Source organism: Hippocampus zosterae, chromosome 1 (genome assembly GCF_025434085.1).
Source record: "Hippocampus zosterae strain Florida chromosome 1, ASM2543408v3, whole genome shotgun sequence".
Classification (NCBI taxonomy): Eukaryota; Metazoa; Chordata; class Actinopteri; order Syngnathiformes; family Syngnathidae; genus Hippocampus; species Hippocampus zosterae.
In genome coordinates this window covers 28,470,384-28,484,868 of record NC_067451.1, presented here as the reverse complement: position 1 = coordinate 28,484,868, position 14,485 = coordinate 28,470,384, and the positions used below count along the sequence as shown (strand labels likewise).

The 14,485-nt window shown below is 45.1% G+C and overlaps 1 protein-coding gene across 1 annotated transcript in view; it reads left to right on the top strand.

Moving 5' to 3' along the window:
• Positions 1–3,477, top strand: part of abcb7 (ATP-binding cassette, sub-family B (MDR/TAP), member 7) — a 28,015-nt gene extending 24,538 nt beyond the window's left edge. The window contains exons 15-16 of the mRNA XM_052074168.1: positions 248–355; positions 2,765–3,477. Of these exons, the coding sequence (XP_051930128.1) occupies positions 248–355; positions 2,765–2,983 (327 nt within the window). The 3' untranslated portion in view covers positions 2,984–3,477. The remainder of the gene's footprint in view (positions 1–247; positions 356–2,764) is intronic.
• Positions 3,478–14,485: the final 11,008 nt, after the last annotated feature.

The following is a 14,485-nucleotide window of genomic DNA, read 5'->3' as shown; positions in this document are numbered from 1 at the left end:
CGAGAGGAAAGCGCAGCATTGTCGCTCATGTTGATTCGAATTTCCTGTCGATGTGAATGTGTTTCTGAATTATCGTATATAAACTTTGGAGTCAGAAGCATATGAGTTGTATTTGTGAGGGAATTGCATATGTACCTTGTTAGTCATGTGTTGGTTATTGTTGTGTTTCAAGTACGCCATCATTGCAACGTTTAATATCTAATGGAACCCTTGAAAGAAAAAAAAATGATGCCGTTTTTTCTTTTAGAACATCCTGAGCGCAATGAAGGAGATGGTGAAAGACAGGACCTCAGTGTTCATCGCTCACAGGCTTTCCACCATTGTGGACGCCGACGAGATCATTGTGCTTAGCGAGGTACGTAGTCTTCATTTTACACATAATTTCCTTTCCTTTTCACATTAGGAAACAGTTTGTCATGTAAAAGTATTTGCGGGGCCCTGAGTCATTGACGCTTTCCCCAAAAGGTTTCTAATCGCCTGTAGATGCCATAAGATGACGACAACATACATCTATGGCCTAACTCTCAGCCGTGAAACTCCGGTCCTCGTAGGGTGCCATTCTGCATGGTTTAGTTGTTTCCCCTCATCAAATGATCTGGATCGTTATCAGGCTCCTGCCGAGCTTGCTGATGAGGTGATCATTAGAATCAGGTGTGTTGGAGGAGGGAAACATCTACAGTAATACATGCAGGATAACGTCCCCCCCACCCCTGGGACACTGGCATTTACCACCTGTTACCTAAATAAATGAAGCTTCTCCTCCTTCATGTCAACTTAGTTTGTTGACACCAAGTTGCGACAAGATGGCGCCAGAGCAATCATTTCCTATTGGACAGGGCCTTGACCTTAGCACAAAGCCGAGTGTCTTGACTTTTTCAGCGATTAACATTGGAGACGTTCCCAAAGAAAATCGAGTTATTGGCCAGTCCAATTAGCACATTTTTCATGACGATCTGCACTCAACTGACCTTTTGTTTATTATCACTTTCAGTTTTGAGAATTTAACAGTTTATTTCAGACACTTATAATTGTATTCCACTGAGAGATGTTATATTTAAATTTGTGTGTCAACATTTTGTTCGTGCAAAACACAGGCTTCAGCTTGGATTTTGCAACATGATGTAAACATGTTTGCGATACTCCAGAAATCACAGAATATATTTTTCTCACGGGGGGTGGGGGCGGGGGGGGGGGGGTTCTAAGGCATGGTGATAGTCCCAAAGACCTCTGCCACAATTGGCTGTCGTCGTCGGGCCATGTTGAGCTCAGACCTTTTTTGTGAGACTGATTGAGCCAAATATAAAATTAAGCACATTTATTTGCTATATCACAGATTTTTATAAAAACCTTTTTTATTGATTTTCAAAGTACAATATAGAGGCCAGTCTGAATTTAGAGTGGCGTGCTTTCAGTTTTGTACCACATTTTTCTGTAACATGCCGGGCAGTTACTGTAGACTGCAAGAGATGCAGCTTAAGAGCAACGAGAAGAGGTAGAGAAGGTCCCCAACTCATCTCCAGTCGGTATGAACAATGACAATTCATTGTTCATACCGAGCAGAGGAAATACGTGTCTCTGAGTATTATTGCATTTTCCCTTTGTATGTGTTGCGTCACAGTTGTGTCAAAATAGCAGCTCTTGGAATGTTTGTAATTATCATTTAGAATGATCACAACATCAATGCAAATTTCCCTTGGAAGCGAATGTTAACATTGAAGCAGCATAACGCTATTAAATTAAATAATATGGTTTGGTTGTTTAAATATGCAATGTCTAATTCTCTTTTGTGCCACTTGAAGTTACAAATGTTCCCAAAAAAATGAGCAAGCATTGCCTCTGATTTGGACGACTGTTTTTGCAGAAATCTTTTTTGTTACCAAAAGTGATGTTACTTGTCACCCGTTTCTTTGACAGCCAGAGTGTGAGCAGGTGCTCAGAATGCCATAAAAGTGTAATTTAAGTTTAAAATGCGAGTGGGGTATTTTTAAAATGGTCTCGCTCGATCCTGGATTTTCATTGTGTGACTATGGAATGTATCCCGTGCGATACATGAGGGTTTACTGTAAACACAAACAATGACTCTTTCTGATGCGGTCAATGGTGTGTTACCGAAATAGGAGAGAAGAGGGAGAAATACTGCGATATGTCAAGGCCGTCCTTGGAGTCACTTGCGGTCTTAAAAGAGCATCGGTGTGAGACATGTCAGCAGTCAAGTGACATTTTCCATCAGCGCTCCCAATGCTGAGGAAATAAGAGGCTCTTTTGAAGGGCTCCCAGTGAGCATGTGTGCTTCCGTGTTTCCAGAGTCAGATGGCGGGGATCAGAGGGTCGTGGCGAGGCGGCATGTTTTGTGTGTGATGTCGCCATGGAGTTTGCAGGTGTCGCCACCAGAGTACCGCCCGCGGTGCTCATTAAAAGCACGCCAGCGGTAGCATGCTCATCTTGGGCTCACTGAAAATCATGCCCACACCTCTGCATGCTCATGGGAACTGGAGGGGGAAAGGGGCGCCTGCATTTTGTGTTGGACTGCGTGGGAGGCGTGTGTGTGTGTGATTCTGAGTCTGGGTTTTTGTGCAAGAAATGCAACAGTTGTTCAGGAGGTGTGAGGGATCGTACGGGGGGCCTGGCAGAGTGTGATCAGTATTGGTGGTCATGGTTAAAAGTATTGGTTAAAATTGTACTCACGAAGCTACTTTTCCTATACAATGTGTCTTTTTAAAAGCATTTTGATCTGGGCAAACTTTTTTTTTTCCTGGCGAGACAGGGTAAGGTGAAAGAGCGCGGCAACCATGAAACGCTGCTCAGCACCGCGGGCAGCATGTACGCCGACCTGTGGAACACCCAGAACAGCAAAATGCTGAACAGCAACAAGAGCTTCAGCCAGCCGGCGACCGAGCGCCTTTCCCAGAAGGAGGAGGAGAGGAAGAAACTGCAGGAGGAGATCCTCAACAGTGTGAAGGGCTGTGGGAACTGCTCCTGCTGAGAGAAGCTGCCATCTCCAAGTCTCATCACCATCCCCACGCACATGGCCCAAGCTGGAGTCCCCAGTCTGTGTGGTATTTGAGGAAGGGAAAGTGGATGGTGGGAGGGATGTGGCCCCATTATGCATCCTAGCCAGGCACCATTCCTTTTCCTCCGGCTTGTCCTTCTCATCATCTGAATAACGGCTCTCGCCGGCCAAGTTGAGGAGGAGCTAAACAGACACTGGATGGCGTCCAGAGATTCTATATGTCACTTTCCTCAGCTGAAAGCCAAGAGTAAAGAGATCTTGTATATCACATACGTGCACGCTAGACATCTGCTAGGCAACATGGTCACCGGCACTTCCCTGGCTTTGCTTTGCATCCTTTGGGCTTTATTGACATCTTTCTTCACACTGGAAACAGAGCAGATTACGCGCGATGATGTACATATGCCTTTATACGACACACTTTATATAGCTACGTCTGAAAGATTTTAATTTTTTTTTAGATTAAATTAGCTAGATTGTTTTTTTAAAATAAGTATGATTATCTGGTCATATATATATATATATATATATATATATATATATATATATATATATATATATATATATATATATATATATATATATATATATATATATATATATATATATATATATATCCAATTTCCCCCAAAAAAAAAATATATATATATATATATTTTTTTTTTCTTTGCTGCTAATTCAGACTTTTCCCCATGGTTCAGTATTGATGCATATTTCCACTTCAAATGTCCCAGACAGAGTGAAATATTAAATTGTTGAGATTGTCCCCATCAATGCATCGGCTATCAGTGAATGTTTGGAGTCACATGCACACAAAACTATCTCCCGAGTTAATTAGCAGAATGTCAGTGATGCATCGATGTAAAAATAACACTGCAGCAACGGTGAGAAGCAGCGAATAAATGATGAATGATTTTCACCACAGTGTGAGCCATGTCGCGAGGGCTCCTCTGGGAACATCTTGCAGTAATATCGTCGAGCCTTGACATAAGCAGTTATTGTGACGACAGTCGCCTTTGTCATTTTAACAGTAGCTAATTGAACGTATTGTTGAGAGAGCATTGAAGGTTTTCTGCCAATATTAATACAGTATTTAAAAACTGACATGTATGTCCTCATTTTCAGAGGGCTGCTTTGCTTGTATCCCTGCTGGTATTGCTTCTATTAATAAAATGAAATGATTGTCTTGGATACACAGATCTTGTCTGATTTCTTGTGTAGTCTGACGACACTACTGATGAAAAAAAGGCATGTTTTCTGTAAATAAGTTATATATTTTTTTTTATTTTGCAATTTGCGACTGACACAGTAGTGGGGTTTATTTTTTCATTTTTCTTCCAATATAAACACCTAATTAAAAAATAGTTGAAAGTGCTACTCAGCTGTGGAGATGCAGCGTTAAACTGTTTTTCACCTTTTCAGTTTTCCTTTTTTTTTTGTGGAGGGCGTGGCTAAAGCAGTTCCGAGTGACATAGTATGAAGTCTGCCAACAGTCCCCTTCCCCTACTATAAAACTGGGGCGCCTTCGTTTGCATCAGGAGTTGGATAACTATGCCTACATCTTCCAATTGGTTAATTTGCAGGTGTAGCCGTTTCAGAGCACCTCGTAGGCCGTGAGTGTGCGCATGTCACTGGCAGAAATTGGAAGAGTGATCTAAAACCATTCTTCAAAATTTAATGTGACAGCTAGCGTATGGACAACGGCCTCACATTAGCGTAGCTGCTTTAGAGTGCCTCGTTGTCTCGCCGTGTAAAATCTCCATGACCTGGTAGCATGTTTTCCGGCCGCTGGAGGCTCTTAGCGGATATATTCCCACGGCTCAAACGTGTAGCCTACACTAGTTGCATGCATGATGCCTTTTATTGATGCTAACACTACTTTCATACACTATCTGGTATCACTATCTACTTTTGACATTTTTCTTGTTCACCTTTTCCACTGTCATATTTCTTAAGCACTAAGAAAAGAAGTGAATGTGTGATCTAACAAGTCAGCGATACTTGTTAAAGTGTTTGATTGCTTTGACACAAGGTAATGCTGCTGTAATCCTGACAGATGCCAAGTCAGTGGATCTTTAATAATTGAAAGTAATAAAATGTAACGCACAAGTAAAATGTCAGCCTGAGCGTGTCGAGCCTTCCGCCACTTTATGACGGATGAAAGTCGACTTTGATAAAGTCTCTTAAAAGCAAATCCAAGTGCATGATTACTGTCTGGATGGCTCTCCTTTCAAGCGTTATATGTCCAGGCTCCTGAGTTGATGGTAATGGTGTCCTTCTAATACAACCCAGGAAGAGATTATGAGACACTTCATTAGCGACTCCCAACAGTGGCTGCCCCTTAAAGGTGACTCGCTAATTATTCAGTGAGCATCATTCACTGTGATCTTCTCAGCTTTGTATTTGATTTGCTCAAGGACGTCACGCACTGAAGCGTTGACGTTTAGCGAGCTTGTCAGTGTGGCACTCGCATTCTAGTTTTGTTGGAAACAGTGTTGCAAAAGATTCGTTTTTTTGTTTTGTTTTGTTTTGTTTTTCACGGCCCTTATTTCTTAGTGTGAGATGTTTGTCTCCTTTTGGTCACGAGGTAATGAGGGAGCCAGCTCTGTTTAGCATGCAGTGGTCTCTACTCTAAACTACGCTAAAGCCTTTCATAACATCTGAGATGTGGACCACAGCAGGAGCGTCAGACCCTCATACACACGTGACGTTCTGCTGAAGGTGAGATTTGTGCTCTGCAGAAGAGATGATCTCCTCTTCTTTCCAAGTGGGTTTTTGTGTGTGTGTGGGGGGGGGGGGGGGGGGGTTGTTTGCACAAAGTCCGATCGAAAAAGTAATTCTCCGAGTGCCACATCATGGCAAACATGACAGCATAGTAGCAGGCAGTTTATATTCCTAATAAGTACAATATATTTGTTATTGTAAGCCACTGTAACACTGTGCACACTTAACAATAAAAAATTTAAAAAGTCTGGAAAGGGTTCAATTCAAATGTATTACACATAATATTGTGGAAGTACACTGTTGGTGTTGCTCTTCTACAGACACCGAGCGAACTATCCTCATTTCGGGCTTATATTTTTAATTGGGCATAAAATGATACTTTTTTTTGATGTTTCACCTTTTAAAATCCTTTTCAAAACGGAACTGAATATTTTGGGATAGCTGAATACTAAAATCCATTGTTTTGCTCAACACAACACAAACATTTCTCAAACCTTTTCCAACAAAATGTTTTTTGCTGCTCATTTTAATTGCAAATACGCTCCTCTCTTTGGCTCATAAATGTTAAAATCTGACTCTAATGTCAGTGCCTCAATAGCCCTGAATTGCACGTCACTGTTAAAAGTTAAATACAACTAAACTGTACTTGGGCAGTTACTGTTTTCCATACCACTAGAGGAGCCTGCATCTCCATCCATCCATCCATCCATCCATTTTCGTAACCGCTTATCCTCACCTTTGGTACATTTTACAAATGACTCCAATAATCATTCCACTATTGTGATCATTTGCAGATGGATTTACGATGTACAATACAATACAATACAATACATGCTGATTTATATAGCGCTTTCACAACAGCGGCAGCTGTAACAAAGCGCTTTACAAAACAGTTAACATAAGGTAAAATAATAAACACAAGTACACCCCAATTCCCCAATTCCGAAAAAAACAAAGCAAACCAAAAAAAAACAACAACCTCTGTTTAGAGGTGGTAAACATTCACAACCCCTTTCACCGTCTGTGACTCAAGTCCCCCGCGCTCTTCTTCGTCTGAAAGTGGGAGGCGATCCTCTGCATCAGACAGCCAGCTCACACCCATCCCTATTCGGTGCAACTCGTAGGCCTATGTGGCCAAGGGCGTCTCAGCCGTGATAAATATGCATCACTGCCTCGCAGAAGATGTAGTTATTTCCACCGTTTTGTGTGGGAGTGTAAATTTATGTGCGTAATCCCTGTGCATGATATCAATGCTCCTGGTCAGAATGAGAATGAATATTCACACACTGATGCGCACATGAGGATGATTTTTCGAAGGTCACTAAATAAGCCGTTTCAAATGATTCTGTAATCTAATGTCAATAAATGTATACACTAAATCTATCCATCCATACTTTATCTGAGCCGCTTATCCTCACGAGGGTCGCGGGCACGCTGGAGTAGGCGGGGTACAGCCTGAACTGACTGCCAGCTCACACTCACATCGAGGGACAGTTTAGTGTTCCATAAATCTGTCATGCACGTTCTTGGAGTTTGGGATGAAACCAAAGTACCCAGTGAAAACCCATGCAAGCACTGGGAAAATATCCAAACTCAACACATGCCGGAGCTCGGAATTGAATCCATGACCTCTGTAGTATGAGGCGCACATGCTAACCAGTTGACCACCGTGCCACCTATATACAGTACACTAAATAACAATTTTGATCAAACTGCTTATGTAAGATTTGTTTTAATATCAATTACCTCAAACGGTATTTGAAGCTACACATAACAGTCAAAAGGCCCACGGATAGTTTGTACCTATATTTGATTTTAGGATGTCACCATTGGTTGCTGTTTTGGAGGTACAATATCTGACATTAGGTGACACGTCCGTCACATATTTGTAAATACAGTATATGAATCTGTCTTTCCATTGGACATCAGTGAAAAATGCCACTTTGCTGTAACATAAAATATTGCACAGCTTGGAAAACTGTAAATGTATTTCCCCCTCAAAATACTGCACCTCAACACAGCCAAACCATGTTGATACCGCTCGCAGCAAAAACGAGTACATCCCAATGAAAAATGAAAATGTCCAAATGGTGCCCTAGACTGCTGTCTACCATTATTGATCATGACAATATGTTCTACAGGTTTTCAATTGCAAAGAGGTCACGGATAGAGGTCATTCATTTTTTTCTCCCTTTTACACCCCGTAGCAGCCAAAGATCCAGTGGTGATTAGTTTTTTGTTTTTTTGTTTTTTTTAATAGTGTGGGATGGTGCTTGTATGATCTTGTATGACAATGATTCTACTGCGGCAAGCACAGTTCTTTTTACACTGATCAAGAGACGGTCAGTCAGAAACCCATCCCTTTTGTTGAGGTCATTTTGACACCTTTAGGTTCTCTAAAGGGGCTTACTTTATCGCTTCCCATTATTTCAGCTCAAAACATAATTTGACCAGCTCGATGCAGTCTTATTGGCATGTGGTAGTTATTCACCAAACTTTCAACTCTATCCATTTGGACTAACCCAAGAAATAGTTTGCATATTATTCTTTGTGTATTAATGAGACCCTGAAATTTTTTTCTTTTGTGAGGTTGCTTAGAATACGCCTTTGTATAAACAAACCCATTTGCTCACTGAATCAAACATAAATGATTGGACCGTAATCTCGCAGACACAGGAAGTTCGTAAGCGGTAAAATTGTAAGCAAGATTTGAGTATTTTCACAAATCTCTGCTCCTGAGTCTCGTGACCAAAGCCATGCCCCGATCGAACATGTGTGTATCAATGCGATTCTCAAACATTCACAATGACATAGTTATGAAAAGTCATCCGTGTGATAGTTACAGAGAATGAATAGCTAGCTTCAGCAAACGAGCAACACAAGCAGTAATGAGCTGCCATTAGCACTGCAAACCGGCATAAGCCACGATTGCTACGGTGATAGCTTGAGAAATGTGTGATGAAGTTCTACGACACCACATAAACGCTAAATGTTATTGTCTCAAGTTTTATTTCTTTGGGAATGTGCGATCAATCCCATCTCAAGAAGATGTGATACTCTAAAGCAGAAATGTTAATAATGGTGTGTTGCCAAGAGTTGAGAGCTGAAACAATCATAATGTTACGTTTTGGACAAGCCGAATTAAGTTTGGATCCCAAAGTGTAGACGTAAACAAGGTCTCCGTAGCAAAAATATGTTTTAATACAAAAATCGCACCGACAAAGAGGTAACATAAAGCGCTGGTCAAAACAAGGACCAGAGGGCACAAAAACGAATAACAAAAAGTGCTTGTACAAAAGGCAAGGGAGGAAAATAAGGACCGCGAAGACAAACAAAAAACAATGTATCAAATACACGCAAGCGAAAGCCAAATCACAAAACAAAATCCATACTTACAAAACCATTGGTACCAAGAGTTCAAAAAGCGAAACACGACAGGGTCTATAGCAAACTAGTCTATGAGCAGGGAAACAGCAATGCAATAAACAATACTCCGACACAGGTGCACAGCAGAAGAGCCCATAAATACAGGGTCTCACCATTACAGATTGGCAGCAGGTGTGCACCCCGAAGACCGCTCATGCCACCTGCCGGCCAGACCGAAAAACAGAACCATGACAGTAACCCTCCCCCCCGCCCCCCCCCCCCCCCCCACTCACCCGCCTCAACGGGCGCCTCCTGGCGGACCACCCGGCTTCGATGGGTGCGCAGCATGGAAAGCGCGGAGAAGGTACGGGTCCAAGATCCAGGAGCGGGGGACCCACTGCCGATCCTCTGGGCCGTAGCCCTCCCAGTCGACCATGTACTGGAACCCCTTCCCCCTGCGCCGAGAGTCCAAGATTTCCCACACCGTGTACACCGGGTCGCCGTCAACAATCCGCGGAGGAGGAGGCGATGTGGGTGGAGGAGCCAGGGGGCTGGCGGTCACAGGCTTGAGCAGAGAAATGTGGAAGACGGGGTGAACCTTCATGGAGGGTGGTAGCTGGAGCCTGACGGAGATGGGGCTGTTGATGGACTCCACCTCGAATGGTCCTGAGAAGCGAGGCCCCAACTTACGTGATGTCCCAACCAGTCGCAGATCCTTCGGTGACAGCCACACCTTCTGCCCCACCTGATAGCTAGGCGCAGGGCGACGGTCCACAATCTGCCGGTTCATCGCGGCCGTGCGCGACAGCGCAGCCCTGGTCTCTCTCCACACACGATGAGTCCATTTCAGGTGGAGCTGTATGGACGGGAGCTCCACCTGACCCTCCTGGGAAGGAAACAGAGGAGGCTGATAACCATAGGCCGACATAAACGGAGACCGACCGGTGGCAGACGAGACGAGGGTGTTGTGGGCGTATTCCACCCACGGCAGGTGAGTCGACCAAGATGAGGGGCGATGGAGACACATGCAGCGCAGCGCTGCTTCCAAGTCCTGATTAGCACGTTTAGTTTGTCCGTTGGTCTGCAGGTGGTATCCAGAAGAAAAGCTCGCAGTGGCCCCCCCAATCCCGACAGAACCGTTTCCACACTCGGGAGACGAACTGAGGGCCCCGGTAAGACACAATGTCCACTGGGATCCCATGAAGACGGAAGACGTGAGTTGAGTCTTTTGGCCGATCGAATGTCTGCGTGATTCTTGTGGTCGGTGTACACAGTAAACGGCTCCTCAGTCCCTTCGAGCCAGTGTTGCCATTCCTGCAGAGCCATAACGACAGCTAGCAGTTCCCGATTCCCCATGTCATAGTTGGCTTCGGCTGGACTGAGACGACATGAGAAAAAGGCGCAAGGGTAGAGTCTCTGGTCAACTGGGGATCTCTGCGACAGTACCACCCACACGCCTGAATCCGAAGCGTCCACCTCTGCAACAAAAGGAAAAGATGGGTTAGGATGTTGCAAAACCAGTGGGTTAGTGAAGGACTTCTTCAGTCCCAAAAATGCATTGTCGGTGTCCCATCTAAATGGAACCTTGACTGAGGTCAACCGGATCAGAGGTAGGACTCTCTGGCTATAATCTGGATAAACCGGCGGTACAAATTGGCAAAACCCAATAAACTTTGCAACTGTTTCCTAGTGGTAGGCGTAGGCCACTCCACCACCGCTTTAACCTTGGTAGAGTCAGCTCTCAGCTGCCCCTTCTCAATCACAAAACCCAGGAATGAAATGGACTTGACATGAAACTCGCATTTCTCAGCCTTGACGAATAGCCGGTTTTCCAACAGTCGTTGTAGCACAAGTCGGACGTGGTGTTGGTGCTCATGAAGAGTACGTGAAAAGATCAAAATGTCATCCAAATAGACAAAACAATATACATTCAAAAAATCTCTCAACACATCATTAATGAGACTCTGGAATACGGCCGGCGCGTTGGTTAACCCGAATGGCATACCAAGTATTCAAAATATCCCAAAGGGGTCTTGAATGCCGTCTTCCATTCATCCCCCTCCCGAACACGGACCAGATGGTAAGCACTACGCAGATCTAATTTGGAGAAAATAGTGGCAGATTGGAGAGGGGCGAACACCGGGTCCAAAAATGGGTGGGGATATTTATTCTTGATGGTTATCTCATTCAAACCCCGATAGTCGACACAAGGGTGCAACGACTTGTCTTTCTTTTCTATAAAAAAAAAAAAAACGCCCCCAAAGGGGATCGAGAGGGCCTGATAAGGCCGGCTGCGAGTGAACTGTCAATATACTCTCTTAACGCTTCTCGTTCCGCGTGAGAAACTTGATAAAGACGCGAACTTGGAAGAGGGGCGTTGTTCATTAATTCGATAGCACAATCATACGGTCGGTTCGGCGGCAAGGACTGATCGCGGTCCTTGCTAAACACTTGACACAGATCATGGTATGCATTCGGGACATTATCCAAATATATCGCTTCCGGTGGTTGTTACGTGCTGGCCTTTGGTTGTTGGCTGCCGACTGCAAACAGTGAGCATAACAAAACGGACTCCAATTCTCGATAGGGGGATGTTCCCAGGAGATGACGGGATTATGGGTCTTTAACCACGGCAACCCCAAAACTAACGGTACGGAACGGGATCTCATTAGGTAAAACCTCCTGTATTCAATGTGGTTGATTGAAACCCTTAACTTTAGTGGGCAGGTGATCCTTTTCACCCCCGCCAAGAGTCGTACATCCAAATCGTAAACCCTTTTAATGTCCTTTAACTCCTCCACCTGACAACCCAGTTCGTTTGCCAACATAGGGTCAAAAAAAGCAATCATCCGCCCCGAAAAGGAAGAGCCCGTGAAGGATCGTAAACAGTACCGTCTAGTTCCAGTCTCTTCTGAAGTCCCCAAATGGACTTCTCCCTGCTCGGTTCCAGTGAGACGGTGCTGGATGTAAACTCACATTTGTCGGAGCGCGTCGCAAGGAGGGTCATGGTCACGGGACAGTCGGCCACTCGATGTCCTTGTTGGCCGCAGTAGAAGCAGGCCTGTTCCCGAATCCGGCGCCATCTCTCCTCCAGTCCCACACGTCCGCCTCCCAGCTGCATGGCCTCCTCATCGGTATTGGTGGTCCGGGTACCGGAGGGCGGCTCTGGTCTGGATGGTCGCCAGGACTCACGGGAAGTCGGCCGACCACCCGCACGACGGGGCTAGGAACGGGTGTCCTCCCGTACATCTGCACGTTCCCGCTCGCGTTCCCACAAACGATTGTCCAAAACGAGGGCCAGGCTAATAAGGTCCTCTAAAGCGGTGCTGTCATCACGGGTTGCCAGTTCATCCTTCAAGGAAATATTTAATCTGGGCCAAAACAATCCACAAAGAGCGCGGTCACCGTAACCACTCTGGGCGGCCAAGGTCCTAAAAGAAATTGAGTATTCGGCAACGGATTGTTTCCCTTGTCGAATAGCCAATAGCCGTCCTTCGGTCTCTCTTCCCATAACAGGATGGTGGAACACATGACGAAACTCAGCGACAAAATCCGGGAAGGAAGACCGAAGCACGGGTTTAGCATTGCTAACTTTCAGTCAATAGGCTCATAACGAATGCCACCTTGGTAGAATAATTCTCATAGGCTAAAGGCTGCTGGTCAAATATGAGTGAGCATTGCTTCAGAAATTGGCTACAGAGCCCTGGTTCGCCACCATATCGTGCGGGATGAGTAAAATTAGGTTCCCGTGCCAAAAGTGGGGGTAATGGTGCGGGAATAGCCTGAGTTGCTCCCGAGGATGGCGTTGCTCGGTTGCTTGATTGTTCCATCCGGGAACTCAAGACATCAAGTCGCTGAGCCAGTATGGTGACTGCCTCCCGGAGCTCCGCGAGCTCTTGTCTCTGCTGGCCCACTAGTTGCCCCTGGCTGGTTCAAGAGGTTCCCGTGCCAAAAGTGGGGGTAATGGTGCAGGAATAGCCTGAGTTGCTCCCGAGGATGGCGTTGCTCGGTTGCTTGATTGTTCCATCCGGGAACTCAAGACATCAAGTCACTGAGCCAGTATGGTGACTGCCTCTCGGAGCTCCGCGAGCTCTTGTCTCTGCTGGCCCACTAGTTGCCCCTGGCTGGTTCTATGCGGCCATGATCTTATTCACGTCTTCTGGATCCATATTGGTCGGAGTATTCTGTTACGTTTCGGACAAGCCGAATTAAGTTTGGATCCCAAACTGTAGACGTAAACAAGGTCTCCGTAGCAAAAATATGTTTTAATACAAAAATTGCGTCGGCAAAAAGTTAAACAGCAAGTGCTGGTCAATACGAGGACCAGAGGGCACTAAAACAAATAACAAAAAGCGCTTGCACAAAAGGCAAGGGAGGAAAATAAGGACCGCGAAGACAAAAAACAAAAAACAATGTATCAAATACACGCAAGCGAAAGACAAGTCACAAGACTAAATCCATACTTAAAAAACCATTGGTAACGAGAGTTCAAAAAGCAAATCACGACGCAAACTCGTCTATGAGCAGGGAAACAGTAATGCAATAAACAATATTCCAACACAGGTGCACAGTAGAGGAGACCTTAAATACAGGGTCTCGTAATTACAGATTGGCAGCAGGTGTGCACTCCGAAGACCGCTCATGCCAACTGCTGGCCAGACCGAAAAACAGAACCATGACATATAAGGGGTGTTCACACGGTAACATTTGCTCCGGTGCTACGCCGGCGCCAGTGGAGCGGTCACACATGCAAATTTGCTCCGGGGTAGCCCCGGAAAACAGCTTACACCTGAGCAAATTTGTCCGGAGCAAATGCTCGTTTGCGATGGAAGCCTCGCTACGCATGAGAAGAGTTGATTACATACGGCGAGAATGCGTTTCTTTTGTGCTCTGTTGGACTTCCGTCATGTGTTTGTTTAATAACAACACAAGACATGGCTGGTAACAGTAGCAAGCACCTCTTGGGTTATACCATCTCAACTAGAACGGGGGGGATAGTCCCCAAAGGTCATATTTCCTTTTGTAGGAGACTGGACTATCTCGGAGTTGTTTGTGTAGTTTGTTCCTTTGTTGTGTGTTCACAACCCCCCGCACCCCCATATGATTTATTTTGGCGCATTACATGTTTGCTTTTCTGAGTGTCAGTGAAGTCATCGTTGATTTACCTTTTCGGGGGCGGTCACTCTCGAGCAGAATGCATGGAGACCGAGAAGAAGAAGGACGTGCCTGGACAGCAGTTGCTTGAGTTGTGTATAGGTTTTAAAAAGAACCAACACGACAGCTCTTTGTTTTCTGTCGTTTTGCTCCACTGCAGAAACTGCTGTGTGACCGCAAGTGGAGCTGCACCGATGCTGCGCCGATGCTAACACGCTCAGCGGCTTTGTA